We start from the raw sequence: 16,316 nt of genomic DNA on the forward strand, positions 1-16,316 counted from the left end.
AGAATAGAAAGCGCACAGAATTGTACCACTGAAGTATATTTATCGTACAAACAGTAAACGAATGAACGAATAAATTTATATTTTTGTGAATGCAAAGATATAGAATCTACTCAAAGATTTGTTGCGTTTATTAAATATCACGAGCAGTATCATATTTCGAACATTTTACTATTTTTATATCCTCCTTACATTTTGTGCATTTTTGCATTTAAAAATTTTTTATAAATGCATAAACATCCATTAAATATAATATGACGATGATTTTTATCACGTAACTTTTATGTATCCACAAGATCGCTTATCGAGGTTCCGTGTTTCCAGTTGCAACTAATCAAAAAGCGTTGCATTGAAAAAATTGAAACGGAAATTGATTAAACGAAAGAAACATTAGTACGAATCGTGATAAGTCGATTGTAAGATTCGATGGAATGGAACGGAAACATAAGAAGAAACACGAAGCACACGATAGGTATCGTTAAAGGGAAGAGCTATCGGTGTCTGTGCATACCTACGCTATCGCAACGGTAGCGTCGCAAACGGTAGTTTTGGATAATCAGCATTTGTGTAACTCTCTTTTGCTCTTTGTGTCATTCGTCCGTTTTCACGAGTCGAGGTATGTATGTATCTCATTCCATTCCATTCCGTTCCGTTCAATCCCGTCGCGTCCGTTTCTCCTGAAACCATTTCTCTCCTTTTCTCTTCACTCCATTTCGCCGCGCTCCGCTCTGCTCCACTCCACTTCACTCCACTCCACTCCACTCCTCTGCACGCCGTTCAACTCCCTCTAACAGTTGCAACCAGTGTGACTATGGTCTCCGACGGCCGGTCGCGGCGGTCGCTCATCCTTTTACCCGTCTCTGTCTAACGCAATGAAAACTATTCTCCCCTCTGCCTCGCACTTTCTTCATCCCTTCTCCGTCGCGATAGTATACCTCGGTCTCTTTTCATCGTACACTCGAGACACGCCTCCCACTCGTGGCGCGCGACTGCCGTTGAATTCAGTCGACGCCAAGCCGGCACGCGTGTTGGCTGAATATTTTTCTCGCGTGTTACAACGTTGCACCGCGCCGTTTGCCTTCTTTTACCTCGCCTCGTCTCGCCGCGTCTCATCGTATCGTACCTCATCTCATCTCGTCTCATCTCGTCTTGTCTCGTCTCGTCTTGTCTCGTCTCGTCTCGTCTCGCCTCGTTTCGCTTCGTCTCGCTTTGCCTTGCTTTGCCTCGCCTCGCCTCGCCTCGCCTCGCCTCGTCGCTTTTCGTTTTTTCTCGCGTACAGTTGTGAGTTCTCGAGAGTCTGTCTGCCTGTCTCTCTCTCTCTCTCTCTCTCTCTCACTCTTTTTTTTTGTCAACATATAAATGCAAAAGTTGCATTCGATGCAATGCGAGTAATCGGTCCGTTTGCATTTGTGGCGTGGAATCGCGAGGAGGCGTGCTACGACGATGCTAGATCATCGAAGTAAGGACGATCTAGCCACCTCGTGCCGTGTGTGAGTGCCAACGTCGATATTCCTCGTTGTTTCGAACAAGTGGAAAGAAGTGTCGAGTGGGAGGTTCGCCACCGTAATTGCTTTCGTTCGGTTTCCGTTTGATTCTATCTGATCCTTCTTTCGAGCTCTTCGTTGTTCATCTCTGGTACACCAAACCAAGCACGTCCCGACCAATCTTGACTTCAACGTTCTCATCTGCCATCGCTTTTCTTTGTAAAACGTCATTAGCACGCCTCGTCATCAACTCCAGTCCTGCGAAACATGGATTTTGTCATTTTAAAGGTAAGCACAATTTTCTGTGATCCATTTCGTCTATTTTTCGTTATTTATATGTTCGATTTTAAGATTCGCGGTACAATACACATTTGGCGAGTTTCATAGGGGTGATTTACAACGTTGTGTCCAAAGGACGTATACACACTTAGTTAATTCGAAATTGTTACATGGAGGTATACTCCATTCGAGTATAATCTCCAAAACGGCGCACGTCAGTAAGTAATGGCAAATATGGTACAGCGATTGTTAGCGAATAATAATAATAAACTTTCATAATTGTCATTGAGGGAAGATGATTTATTGCGAATAAGATAATACAAACTATCGGCTTGAGAAATTGAAAAAGGGGAGATACAGAAGAGTGGAGTTCATAGAACAAGATGATTTAGCATTCGCGAATAAAAGATCAACTCTGCGTATTATTTTCTCTTTTATTTTATATTGCGTGCGTGAGTATTCTATCGAGTGTGCTTTCATGGATAATTGCTGTTGTCGAGCGACACAGTTATTGAATATATGTGTATATTTCAAACCTCTCTGTACAATAACATAGTATACATCGTAGTATCAAATTTTAATTCTTTGGATTATTATCGATCGAGTAACATGTTTTTATCGTTGGAAAATTCCCAAACGTTTAAAAACTCAAAAATCAGTTACGAAAATTGTAACACGAGAAAGAATCGTTATTGACAATATTTGGTTGATTTCTTTCTTGTTTGAATCCTATACTAAACATTTTCATAAAATACTAGGAGACTATTTTTCGATTGAAACTAAACAGAGATATGAAGAATTCTGTGGCCATATCAGAGTTAAGCGAAGACAATCGACGAAGATAACGATAATTTTTATTCCCATATTTTTGATAATGTGGCATTTTACAATAGACAAGGGTTATGGGAGTGAATACGTAGCAAGGTGTCTGAAAAGTATTATTACGTAATTGTAGTTTCAGTTATTGTTTTAGTATCAAAAAGAATGTACGTTATGTTATGACGTACAATCACGCAGGAATGTAAGATAAAATAGAAGCACAATTGTGGATCCTCTGACGAAGTGTATCTTTGGTCATACCTGGACGCGCTTACCTTTTATTCTTATCGTATTCGAACTAGTGAAGCAAGTACGCTTTAAATAAACACGACGATAAAGAAATTTCCAAGAAACACAGTGGCCCGAGGTGTGTTTACCAACGTTCGTCGTTTATCGAAGTTGCTAGCCCTGCCGTACATATACGTTTGTATGCGTTCCGTTTAATTTTAGCGCTCACGTTGCGATCTAGGGGATGCTGTATTATTTTTCTTCTTTCTTTCGTTCTTGCGTTCCTCTCTGTTACACGTAATTTCGAATGATCCAAGTTACGAACGTTCTATCGAATCGGTTTTAAAGATTCGATAAAACGATAAATACGTCGTTGAACTATGGTTAGATCGTTATCGTTACCAGCGTTCAACATTCTGCCTTATAACCATACGCGAAGAACTGAATAAAAGGGCTTCTTATTTCTATCGTATCTGATTTCTCATTTCAATTCTATGTCCAAAGCCAAATGTTGAGCCTTCTTTTTTACTCGTTAAAGTAGAGGCAAGATCGAAATATAAAAATTTGAGAATCGCAACGGAGTTAGCTGCAGGCGTCGCTTTCTGTACTTGATAAAGCGAGAATTGGAGCTCTCACCTTTCCGGATGTATGGATTTGATCGGCGAAGGAAACGGGCGTATCGCGCTTTAATATCGGAACTTAAATTAAATGCATATCGTGCGACACGATGCAACTTCTGCATGCTTCTCTCTCGTCTACCTAGTCGGGAGAATGGACGTATTATCAGACGAGAATAGCCTCTCTGTAAAAGGATGAAAAGGATCACGCTTCGTCTTTCGATTTTGCAAGATATTTTGAAAATTTTACTTTACCCTTCGATGTTATATCGGCAATGAAGTATCCCAGACGGCAGCCTCTATTACTTGTAAAAGTTTTACCTTTCGTATGGATCTAACTATATATAGCACTTATTGTTAGAAGAGTTCGATCTTTTCTTTCGCTTGAATGCGCTCGCGAACTTCGTTAATGTTCAAAGTTGTTACGTAAGTGGTTATGAATGATTGGCGAGGATTCGTGTGTTCGGCACACGAATTTTAAGATAAAATTACTTGTAAAAGTATTCAGGCAGTGATGATTAAGGCGATATAATAACGTATCTGGGTTAAGCGAAGGTCGTAGCGAAAAGATCCAACAAGTACATACATTTTCTTAGTAGAAAAAATAGCGTAATTAAAAACAAAAAAGAAAAGGGGACGTGATAGCCGTTTCTACTCTAACGTTTTGTTCCAACTTCAATCAAGAAGGAAACATAGCTTGTTTCAGTCATGTGAATCACTCTTTACAGTTAAATCTTGTTATAGTCGTTGTTAGCATATAGTTAGTAAGTTATTGGACTAAGTACTTCTCGGAGTAACTGTAAGTAATCGGCGTATGGAAAAGGGAAGAGAAATTGTCTCGTTGTGGAACGGTGTCGCGAGACTCGCAAGATTTCCAATTAGTTTGCTAGTAGACGCATGTTATAACGACTCGATTGCGTCGATGAAACGCGTAAAGTGTTCGTTACAGAATAGCGATGAGGGGGGACGAGTAGAGGGGAACGGAGAGTAGAGGATGAAATTGCAAAAATTACTTGACAGCTGGGAACGGTGGAAATATTTTAATTCTTTCCTTCGAACACTCCTCGTACTCCAGATAATTGCCATTTGCGCCAATAAAGTCGGAATCTCGGCAGTTCCTCCTACCTACCCCTCGCGCTCGTCACCGTTGTTTTCTCCCCTCCTCCCCTTCTTCTCCCTACCTCTCACCCCCACGCTGTTTCTATTCCTCGTTTTCGTTCTTTCATTCGTTCCTTATTCTGTGTACGTGCGCGAGAGCGTGTGTATGGTAACGGACAAGGGACACAAAGGAAGAAAAATTTAATCTTATTAACGGAAGGTATTTTTATTATAACGATTTCTTTATTTACTTGAGATGTCGCTAATGTCTGCCTATCCTGATTCAAAATGTCCAACGAGGTAATAATTCTTCGAGGTTAGTAATTTCCTAATAATATTTGAGGTTAATTTCATTCTCCATCGCGATACTTACGATCGATGGTGAACATCGATTACTTTTAGTTTCACATTGATCAAGATATTCGGATGAAAAGCGGTCCGGTAGTCGCGTGTATCGAAAAGGGTCGAAACAGAGGACGAAACACCGAACGCCGAATTATCGCTGGCGATCAAGTATTCGCTTGTCGTGGCATTGTTTACAGCATGCATGAAAACATAGTCGTTATTCGATATATCGATACTGCATGCAGTTCGATCGTGCGTGTATTTTTATCGATCTGTTGGACACTGGACACACGTGCGGTGCATGTTGGTACCGTAATAACACCGTTACCACCGTAAGTTCGTCGGGACATTTTAATTAAACGGCCACCAGTATTGGTAACAGTGCTATCGCCGATACAACCAATACAACCACAACCTCCACCACTGGCAACAGCGGCAGCAGCAGCTTCCTATCACGATTATTAGTCACGAAATTTTGAAATTGCCGATGAATATCGAATTGGATACGGAAGCGACGATTTAAAGCGGCACGCTTCCTCGTTGTTTCTCTCCGTTTCCTTTTATTCCGGAATATTTACTCTTTCTCCAGCCGCGTCAATCCCATTTCCGGACATTTTAACATCGACTCGCCGAACAATCGAACGATATAGTAAGCACAATCGATATACCGCAATTTTAAGGTTAGAACTTGTTCTATCCATTACATTTTTTGAAACATTCGAGACGCAGAGGTATCTTTCATTTTCTTTTCGTAATCTTTGTTCCTTCTTCGTTCGATTAAAAATATTCAGTCGTTATTTTACAATAGCCTATCGAGGATCTTAAAAAAAGAAGAATCTGTTCCTTTTAGCGGGAGACAAATTTCTGTAAATATACCGCGAAGCAGGAACCGGTTCTAAATTCCCAATACATTTACGAACTTTAATTACCGAACGATTTTACATGCTTACTGTATCGTTCTCGCCTACTATACAGGAAAATTATTGGTATGATGCACCTTATCGATCCAGTCGCATTCGATGCTGTCGCACATGGAACAATCGCTTGACTAAGGTCGACGTTGATTAGATCTCGAAGCGTTAGCGCGATAAAGGGTGAGTGATGCACAGTTAGAACCAAACAGACAGACAGACAGCCAGGCAGACAGACGGATAGGATAGATAGATAAAGGCGGACACAAGCTTCGAAGGACAAAGGGCTGCAGATGACCGAAGAAGTAGCGAAACAGCAGCGAAAATCTGCTACTAGTTGAATACTGTATTTCAAAGTAATCGAAAATTATGATAACTAGACGAGATTTTTTGCACGCGTATCAACGAAGTCTTGTATCAACATGTACGATCATCGAAGAAAAGCACCGTGAACGTGTCAGAGATAGTAGGAAATGGTGTTTTTATTGGGACAAAGGGACGGCGCATCGTATACGCACAAAGTGTCCTGTAACTGACGATAACGAGCAGAAAGGGAATGATTCTACATGGAAATGTAAATTAAAGACAAAGAATAGAATATTTCCGTACGAATCCAGTGCTTTCGTTCAGTATATTTGTTTAGCGTTTTTGGACTTTTTCTTGCATAATTGAGCTAATATCAGTATCACCCAGAGCGAGTGAAATTACGGGTAATAGACGAGAGATAAATATCGTTGTAGTAACTTTGGTAAAAACAATCAAATGAGATTATTCGATTATCCTATTCGCAAAATTGGGAAATTGTGAAAGAGGATGCGTAAATTACGACCTGTAACGAAGGAAATTTAATTCCATAGATATTTAATAGGAAGAGAAGAATCAAGCATCTATTTGGCAGAACGTGAAGCGTTTCATATAATTTCTGCCGTGATTATACCCATTCTTGCGAAATTTCCGGTTTCGTTGCATATTCTCCGGTATACAATACGCAAACACGGCAGAGGTGTTAGTTTAACATTAGTTAACATTCGCTCTCGTAAAGTATTTAACATCTCTTTCCCTCGACTTATTAATTAACGAGAGAAAATTTACATTTGTTACGATTAAAAGATTTGCCGATCGTCCGAGTCCGTATCGTTATCCTTCTAGGTATTTAACGTTTCACCATTTCCTGCGGAAACTTGATGCTTCAAAGATTTACATAGGCTGATCGCGCGCGAATATTTTTAATAGGAAACGTTTAAAATAAGAAGGCAGATATAAGGAAATATCTTTGAAAGTTTGTACCTAATACGTAATAAGATTAAACCTGTAGTAAGATCCATATTCGTGACGTCGAGAATTCGCAGTTAACTTTTTCTAAAACGAAACTTAAGCCGCGTAAGAAAATGTTACTTTACGTTTTTAACTTTTGCACTCTTCTTTTTTTCCTACTTTTCCTATTAGTAACAAGTCACCCTGTAGACATATGTAGGTACATATTAGGTTGTCCGAAATGTTTCTTTCGTTTTATAAAAAAATAACACAACATTTATCGTTTTATATTATTTTATCGAATTACGTATGATCGATTTTGTTCTATCAAAATAAAGATCGAAACGTTCGACAGATTAGGTTTCGTGTTTGTATAAAGATGCATCGTTGTAAAAGACGTGTCTGTAAAAGAAAGACAACTTAATACTTAGCTACACATGTACCGAGACTCTCGAATCGATCTAGAATCGACGAAAGAACGTTGCAGCGTCGAACGATTTTCGTTCTGCTTCTCGGATTACGTGGATACTCCGAAATATGGGCTGCGTGCAGCTGGCAAAACCGAGAGAGTCGAGAGCGTGGAGAGTGGGCCGATATCAGCACTAGAGAAATAGAAGGGAAACTTTTCGGCCGAAAGAGTGTATCGTATGTCCATGGATCTGTGTATAAACCTACGTTTACCCCGGGCTCGTCGTTACTTTCCCGTATCTCGGATTTCATCCCATGGAACCGAGTGTGCGTACTTTTCCAACTCATCGTCGTGTTTTCCAATTTCCGAAGGTTAATGTGCGCGCAATATCCACCGTATGCTAATGTTTGCATCGTTGACACCTACCATCAGCTTCCTCCTAGTCATCCTCTCACAATGCTTTATCGACTCTACCGACATAGCCACGTCCCTTCTTTCTGCTTCCCCTTCCACCTTCCCTTTCCCTTTCCCTTTCGCCTCGCTCTCTGTCAGTCGTCGGTGCAGCAGCATATTTGTACATATGTAGTTTACAACAGACTGCAACCGGATATTTTTGGGGCTGCACCTCCGGTGTCGAAGGTCCATGATTTTTGGGGGGACAGATTGACGGCTCTGCGAGACAACAGGAGGTGTCTTTTAACCTCGCTGCGGTTCTCAAATTTTCACGCTTCAATCGAACTTCTATTTCCAGCGGGTACTTTGGTTTAGAATGTCACTGTTTAGATGTTTTTCTAAGAAGCCACGACTTCTTTTCGTCCTTCTTCATCGCGTATATATTACACATGGATACTTATCGATTGCCAAGAAATTTAGCGGAAACGTAAGTCATCGACGACCACCGTGGCAGGGTTTAATTTCGCCTCCGGTTGAAATCGAGCTTTATTTCTCCGAGCGGGAACACTCGACGATACAAAGGATAGAGTACGTAACCTGTTTTGAGTCAAACGACGGACGGTAGTCTAGCGAGTAGTCTAATTTTGAATCTAATAGCGGGAAAAAGTGTGAGTGAGATTACTCGTTTATTCGTTTTTACAGGGTAAGACGAGCGAAACGTTGAACTGCTCGTTGCGATTCGCTCCGCTCCGATCCGATCCTATGTGCGATTAATTACTTTTCTCGAGCTTCTCGATCGTTCGACGAGAGACATCATTAACCGGATATCGATCTTGCTAGCAACCGCGTTCAGTGTTTATCGAAAGTGGATTCGTCGTGGTTGGAGCTCGTTAGCGTGCTAAAACTCGTTTAGTAGCGATAATAATGCGTGTCAAGCAGCGCAAAAAATCGTTGGCGTAAAAAAAAAAAAAAAACAAAAGAAAGAAATAGCTGAGAGGCGAAGAACGGAGCAAAAAAAGAAGAGAGGATTTCGCATGTATTTCCGAGAATCGGCTCTATTCGACTCGGAATCGGTCTAACGATCGTTCTTCGTTCACTGGTCCGCTCGTTCGTTCGTTCGCCCGTTCCTCCGACAATTCAGGTATAAATGACGCGTTTAGCAACGAAAGGACGAATGAAAATGAAGAATAAAAAATGCAAAAGAGAAAATAACTCGATAGTCGGTTTAATCGCGTGGAATAGGACCCGGACTCGGTATTCCGTATCGTGGCACATTTTTTACTCCTAGCACGTAAAGTTCTATAAGTAAGTTAAAATCCTGTAGCGAAAATTCAATAGAAACCTGTAGTGTTTCGTTAATTTAGAATCAAACAGGGGTAAGAAGCGTATACAAAACTGTATCTGTACGCGTCTCGCTCACTACCAATAAGCTATTTTTAAAAGACTCGTACCATCGAATCCTAAGGCCGTGATTATACAAAGAGCGTCGAGGGGGTAAACGATAGGCGGAAAAATTGGCATTTCCAGCAGTGGTAATGACCGTGCCATTGCTCGATTTGCCTATTTTGCCTATCACTTGTATCGCCCATTTTGTATAAATCTACAAGTTTGATTTATTTTCTGCCACCTAACCTAACCCCAACCTAACCCCTCTCCGTGTAATCACGACCAAACGGGTTGTCTTTCTTTTCAATTGTGTCACATTAAAATTCTCCCGTTTAATCGCAAAGCGACGTAAAAATCAGAAGATCGATAAAAACGTATTTATCGGACTTTTCTTCTGCGATCTTCGGTTTATTGTCTTTTTCTTTTTCTTTACCAGTCTCGTTACATTCTCGCTGTACCGCGTGCATCGTGTTGTATTTAATAATAAAACCGACGGATTACCTTGCGGCGATAGATTTTCTTTTTTCTCCTTTTTAAACGCCTCTCCCTTTCTCCCTTTTGTTTTCCTTTTTAACGAAGAATCGAACGATCCGCAGGGAGAAATAGGTCGATTCAATTGCTAAAACGAGACGTCTAGCCGCCGGCGAAAGAGCGAACGAGATAACAGACAGAACACGAGCGTTTGCGCGCGCAGATGCATTTATCGTCTTTATTACGAGCGTCGAGAATCACGAGTAAGCGGTTATTCAGTAACTATATTCGAACACGAAATCATTAAATAAAGTGGGCTTAACGAATGCACAAGTGCATAATCGTTGCGGCACCCGCGCTACATTTGCACGCGTTTTCTCGTTTACTTCCCCCGCGTGACAGCCTCGAATCTCGCCAAATTAATTTCGTCGACCGTCTCTGCCTTCCATTATCGCGTATATTCCCACGGAACTAGAGAACGCGCGAGCGAACAAGAGAACCGGCAGAAAGCTATTCCCCGAGCCATTTTCACTCCTCGATTACATCTCACGCATCAACGATCTTTGTTACTCTTTCCGATCGTTCTCTGTTCTCTATTCCTCCTTTCTTATTCCTAGTTGCCCATTTTTCATCTGCAAGCCCTCCGCAATCTGCCGCGATCGATTTGTCGGATCATTTTTTAGAAGCCTCGCTTCTATCACGCTACGCACGTAGAGCCGAAGAATCGTAAAATTTGACGCCGATCGTTTTTCTTACGAACCCTTCGACTTTCCATCCGATCGAATTGTCCTGCAAACAGACCGCTTCCTCGTCCGCTTTAGTAAAATTGAGGTGTAAACGACCGTTCTTTGGAAAATCGTAGAAAATCGCAAATGCTCGAAAAGCAGCTTTTTTGAACGTCGTAAATGAGATTACGAACTCGTGATTGTTCGATGACCGTTTACGCCAAACGAACACGACCGAGAACCCTTTTGCCCTTGCTCTGTGTTTTTTTGTTCTAAACTCTCCTGAAAGTGTATCGTCGTGCGTTGGAAAAGTTGTGTAACTCGCAAGGTTAATCTGCTCGACGACCCAGTTCAACGCGTGAGACGAATCAACATAATGAACGAATCCTCTTTCTTTCTCGAGATGCGCGGTGAAGCATCGTTGAAACTCGTCAGAGATATTAGGAAATGCCGGTTTAATGGCAACCAGGAAACAGGTGTACGTGGAAAGAAGAAACACGCCGAGGAATATGAAGAGGTCGACTAATCGGATCACGGGACGGTGTACGCGACGTTTCGAGTACGCGACGCTGCTCGAAACTTGGAAAGTACTTGGACGCCTGCCTCGAGAGCATAATTTACGTACATAGTTTGCAAATCGCTTTGTAATCGCGTTAACGTTCCGGACCGTGTTTCCACGTATTTCGGCATGACGCCTAAAGCGATCTCTAAAGTACGTATCAAATTTTTAGTATCGGGCAAGCTACAGTCCGACGTTTCTCCAGCACTGCGGCTATACACACGTTTCCATCAGAGATCAAACGAACCTCGATATTCTTCGAGTTCTTCCTCGAGTTCTTCTTTGAGGTCTTCTTCGAGTTCTTCTTCGAGGACGCGGCTTACACCTCGATTTAAAAGATTTTGCAACTATAGTAAACAATGTGCAAATGTCTGACGCTCAAAGTGTTTCACTCGGTATATCCATTCGCGAGAATTTTAACACGTTGAATGCCACGGGGCATTCAAGCATTCAACTTGTCGGTAGCGCCGTAGAGGTCACACGTAATCGGCGCGCCAAGATTAGTAGAAATACGTAACTTGAACAAATGTAAATAGTTATAAATTTTTCATTATTATTGTTGTTATTTCCGTATTTAGAGGTAGGATCATAATAGCTATTAGTTTATTCTTTGGATAAATCTATCGCACGGTTCGCAAGCCGAAAAACCTTTAATCGCACTTTCTTACATGGCCTAGGGATAGAAACAAAAGAACATCTTAAACCTATCGGTTGTATCTAGAACTATCTTCTAGTTACTATTTATTGTAACTAGCGCATCTGCATATAGATGGCGAGAACGAACTCACGTTGTCATTTTCAACATTTACATCGTTACTACAATGTGTGACGAAATTTACGCAGTACGTGTTAAACAAGGAGAGATCATTTTGGGCAGACGAATAGATAGTTGGTTACGAGCTCGGGAAACGCGAAACGACGATGATGCACAGGCATTGTTGGAGGAACCGTAGAAAAAGAAACTAGGCTGGGGTTTGTAGCAGGTGGAAAGGATATAGCAGGGTGAGCGTAGGTTGTAAATGAAAGCTGTAAGAGGGAACCCTCGTTAATGAAGCTGCATCCAGGACCGTGCGCGTTTTCTCAAGGCAATTAAAATCTCGTATTGCAGAAATTATTGACACGTCTATGTTCTATCTCTAATCTTTTATCGTGCGTATATGATTTTAAGTCCGTGTTTCGTCCTCTTAAATGACGATTGTCGTATCTGTGAAGATTAACTGGTAGTCGTTAAAGGTTAGGACTCGTATTCTCGAAAGAGGCAGACAGAAAATTTTGACTAGACATCGTTCGATCTTGAAAACCCTTGAAAACCCGAAACTCTCGCCCCTCCAAATGGGTTTCCAATTACGTATTAATACGTTTCGCCGTTAGAAACGCGTAAACTTTAGCTGTCCGTGGATTTCGCGTACGATACGTAAATCGTATCGATGTGAAAAGGACAAAAATAAATGTCCTCGGGACTAAAGAAGGTAAAACTGTATTTTCGATTGATCATTAACGATTAACCGAGTGAAGCGATTAAAAGACGACGCGACGACGTAATTTATTCTGCTCGTCGCTGGCTGGTAGTTGGCAGATCGAAGATAGGCGTCTGATTGTAAGGTATAGACGAAAGGCTGGGTATACTCGCGAGAGCTTGAGCTGCAGCTTTACGCCGACTGTCCGCTGGCGCGTTGAATGTGATGCATTCATAGAGGAAAGGTTCGTGGGTCTGCGCAGACCAAGCAAGAAAAACGAAAAGATAGCATCGCTGTTTGAAACGGTTTAAAAGCAAGCAAGAAACGACACGTCGCTCTCTACCCTTCTCGCACGCGAGATCGTGTTCGATATGTTTGACGCGTGGCGTGAAATTAATCCAAATTTTCGATCCGTTTCACGCCGTTTGTTCGTCCCTCTGTGTCCAACCGCACCTACCGTTCTCCCTTTTCGCTCGTAATAACGCAACCGATGATCGGTCGAGCGTGTAAAATATTCATCACGATTGCAGATTGATCGTTACAATGGTAAACGCAATTGGTATAATTAAAATAAATTCAAAGCGCGGAATAGCCGACAAATATTTGCTCTTTCTCCTTCTTTGTCTATCTCTTCCTTCCGACGTTTATTTGATAATTCTTTACCGGTTAACAACAGCACGCGATTGTGCTACGCGTCTATCGATCGCGGTCCGATACGACCGATGGTCGAATCTCGTGAATTATCGTCCTTTTGGCTTTTCGATCGACGCCGAAACGTATTAGCCTTTGATCTCGCTGGTATAATTGGAAGAATAAGATTAAAAGGAAAACGAAGTTGTGCAGTACGTCCGCGTGTACATCGCAGCGCGATTGATGACAGAAAAGTTTTTTCCGACCCACCTTGGTTAAGGCGTTCCATCTGCCATTTCAGGACAAGAAAAAAAAAAAAATAAAAGAAAAGGAAACGAGACTAACTTCTTGCGTAACTTTCTTCGCGGTATCTTTGTTTCCCTTCGTTCGATGGAAATTAGATATTTTCGTATTTTTATTTTTATATTCATTAGAAAGAAAAGAACGAGACTCTCCTTTGTACGATTGTTTCGATAGAAACCGCGCATGTTGTGGTGACACGACTCTGGTACGTATTGTACGCGACTCTTAATCTTTCCAACGAAATGCGTCGAATGAGCGCGTATCGAATAAAATACGCGAGACCGAGCAGTGTTTCGCGGTTTATGCGTTTCGTAGCGGTGGGACGCAACCGCGGTGAGCTGGACTGACGTTGTAAAGCGGTTCGGTGATTTCGGTGAATAGGGAAAGAGGGAAAAACAAGGGGTCAAACTGGCCGAACAGAGGACACAGGGAATACGGGATCTGGTTTGAATTAAACGAATAGCCTGTCGACGCGTTAGCGGACCAAGCGACATTCGCAGGGCAATTCGCGCGCAGTCGATTAAAAGGTGCATCCCTTTTTCATTGCACGCGCATGTTACCCCCTAATGTCAACTTAGAATACGAGCTATCGAGCGCATTTTATCGCTTTTCGTTTTTATCCCTTTTCCTTTTCCGTCGTTCTGCTTTGAAAGTTACGAGGTACGTTGAGCATCGTCCGATCGCAATTATCAGGAAAATAGTTGTCCCGTTTGGTAACGATCGAGTTTAATTTTCCGATGTCCTCTGTTCTGTGCTTCTTAGCGCTTCCGTCTTCCAAGCTCGCTTTCTCTTTATTCTCCGCTGTACTTTGTCCGCTGTTCTCTCATTTATCGACTCGAATCGTCAACGACCCTGTTTGTTGTAACTCAACGCTGCTACGAATCACTTTTACAAATGGAAATTTACGATCAAAATTTAGTTACGTACGCTCTGATTAACCCGGTTACATGGAAACCTGACAGATATTCGTACCATTTTGTTACGTCCGGTGACTCTTTACGTTCGACGCGGCCACCAGAATTAAGCGAATCGCAATAATCCTAAGGAACTGTCATAAAACGAGGCTTTTCGATTTACCGTTAAGGCCGTCAATTAACATAAAACATCTTCGAGTCAAGTGGTTCCTTATGGTAATTGCTCCATAAGGTAAAAATCGTCACCGAACTTCACTGTTTTATCATCTTTAGAACAGGCAACATCTCTTTACCGCGTTTCCACCCTTCAATCATTCACCTACTTATATCTTACGCACCAGCGTAACTATCTTTTCTACAAAGTTGTTGGAAATATATAATATCCTTGAACTGTTAATCAAGTATTTGTAGCTGTATTCGACACGAACTAGTGGCAGCGCAGTGGTTAGCGCCTTAGGTTACGAACGTTTGAGTTCAAATCCCGGCAACCGTAATCCGATTTTTCTTCCGCGACATCTAAATGAGAAGAAATGCAGCAGTACTACCCCTCAGCGCCATCTACATCAGCAAGTAGCACTATCATCACAACTACACACTAACAAACTACTAACACTACACCTCATATTCTACTCATGAAACCACCTCTATTATCCCAATCGAAATAGGGGATCGATCAGTCATGGCGTCGATTGTAAAATCGTAACGGGAATTTACGACTCACGTTGACACGCTTCCTCGCGATCGCGTCTCTCCGCGAACGGTCGAAAAAAACACATTTATTTGCTAGAATATTCTGGATCGTGAGAGTTACTCGTCCTTTGTACTCGTCCTTTAAAATTTGTCATTTACGTCGCGATAGCCACAAATCACGCGTATCTTTCTTACTAAACGACGTTAAACGCAAAGTAGCGAGCGAACGAAGATTCGGCTTTGCCATCGAATGAGACACGGTCGACGAGGGTTCGGTGGCCAAAGCGATGGTCGAGAGTATTCCTAGTACTATGAATCTGTTAAAGCGACAATTGCGACGGTATATGCGAAGCGATGGGTGTTCGGTTTTAGAATAGGCTGGCGACAACCGGGATAGAGAGGAACCGCCTGGAGAAGAGAACGTTTGACTCTGCGAATGCGTATTATAGGTATACAAATACAGTCTCGGGAGACCAGTTCAAAATGTAGCGTATATCCCACTGGCCACGCTATTCTATGCGTACAAAGCGCCTCAGTGCCGCTTCGTTCAGTCCCATTCCGTTACATTCTCTGTCTCTTGACTAGCTTGCATTTGCATACGCGCGCGAGTCGCTGCCTCTCGTCGCTGTTTCTATTTCCATGCGAAATCGTTGATACATTTGTCATTTTATCGCTAAAGTATATCTGTATAAGTACACAGTCTTCATATGCTTTATCTCGATCCAGTGTCCAGTTCTCTTTTCTTTTTTGTCTTGAGACGTCACACTACGCTTTGTCCCGTTTCTCGACTTCGTACACGAAACATTTTTCATATCGTTCGATCTTCGCACATTCTACCACGGGAAAGGAGAATATATCACGTAGTCCAAAAGTTTCTTTCGTTTTATAAGGAAATAATAGACGCACAACATTTTCCGTCTTATATTATTGTACCGAATTACGTATGATCCATTTTGTTCTATCAAAATAAAGACCACAACGTTCGATAGGTTAGGTTTCATGTTTGTACAAAGATGCGATGTTGTAAAAGACGTGTCCGTAAAAGAAAGACACTTTTCGCACACCCTAATACGTTCTTAAAAACGTTTTCTTAAAAAGTATTTTCCTCGGCTAAACCTAACAGAGGATCGAAAGAATTATACGTGGCGTCCGTAGAAACGTAATTCTTTAAAGGCAGCAAGTTGATTACGTGAAGCGTAACAGGATACGAGACGGTCGTTGGCGATTCGAGCCGAGTCGCGTTCGCAGATCGCAAGCTGGACGAAAGAAAAATGGCGACGATGCCTAAACAGAGGCGATGGTCTCTCTTGCGTGTTGTTGTCACAAAGGAAAACGCTTGAAAGAATA

At 41.9% G+C, this 16,316-nt stretch overlaps 1 protein-coding gene across 2 annotated transcripts in view; it reads left to right on the forward strand.

Annotated features, from left to right (window-relative positions):
* Window positions 1–983: 983 nt before the first annotated feature.
* The window catches only part of Slip1 (SLo interacting protein 1), a 58,806-nt gene continuing 43,473 nt past the window's right edge, over window positions 984–16,316 (forward strand). For both annotated transcript variants that reach the window (XM_033336711.2, XM_033336712.2), the window contains exon 1: window positions 984–1,769. In XM_033336711.2, coding sequence (XP_033192602.1) covers window positions 1,749–1,769 — 21 coding nt within the window. In that variant the 5' untranslated portion in view covers window positions 984–1,748. The remainder of the gene's footprint in view (window positions 1,770–16,316) is intronic.

The sequence above is a fragment of the Bombus vancouverensis genome, chromosome 6, assembly GCF_051014615.1.
Source record: "Bombus vancouverensis nearcticus chromosome 6, iyBomVanc1_principal, whole genome shotgun sequence".
Taxonomy (NCBI): Eukaryota; Metazoa; Arthropoda; class Insecta; order Hymenoptera; family Apidae; genus Bombus; species Bombus vancouverensis.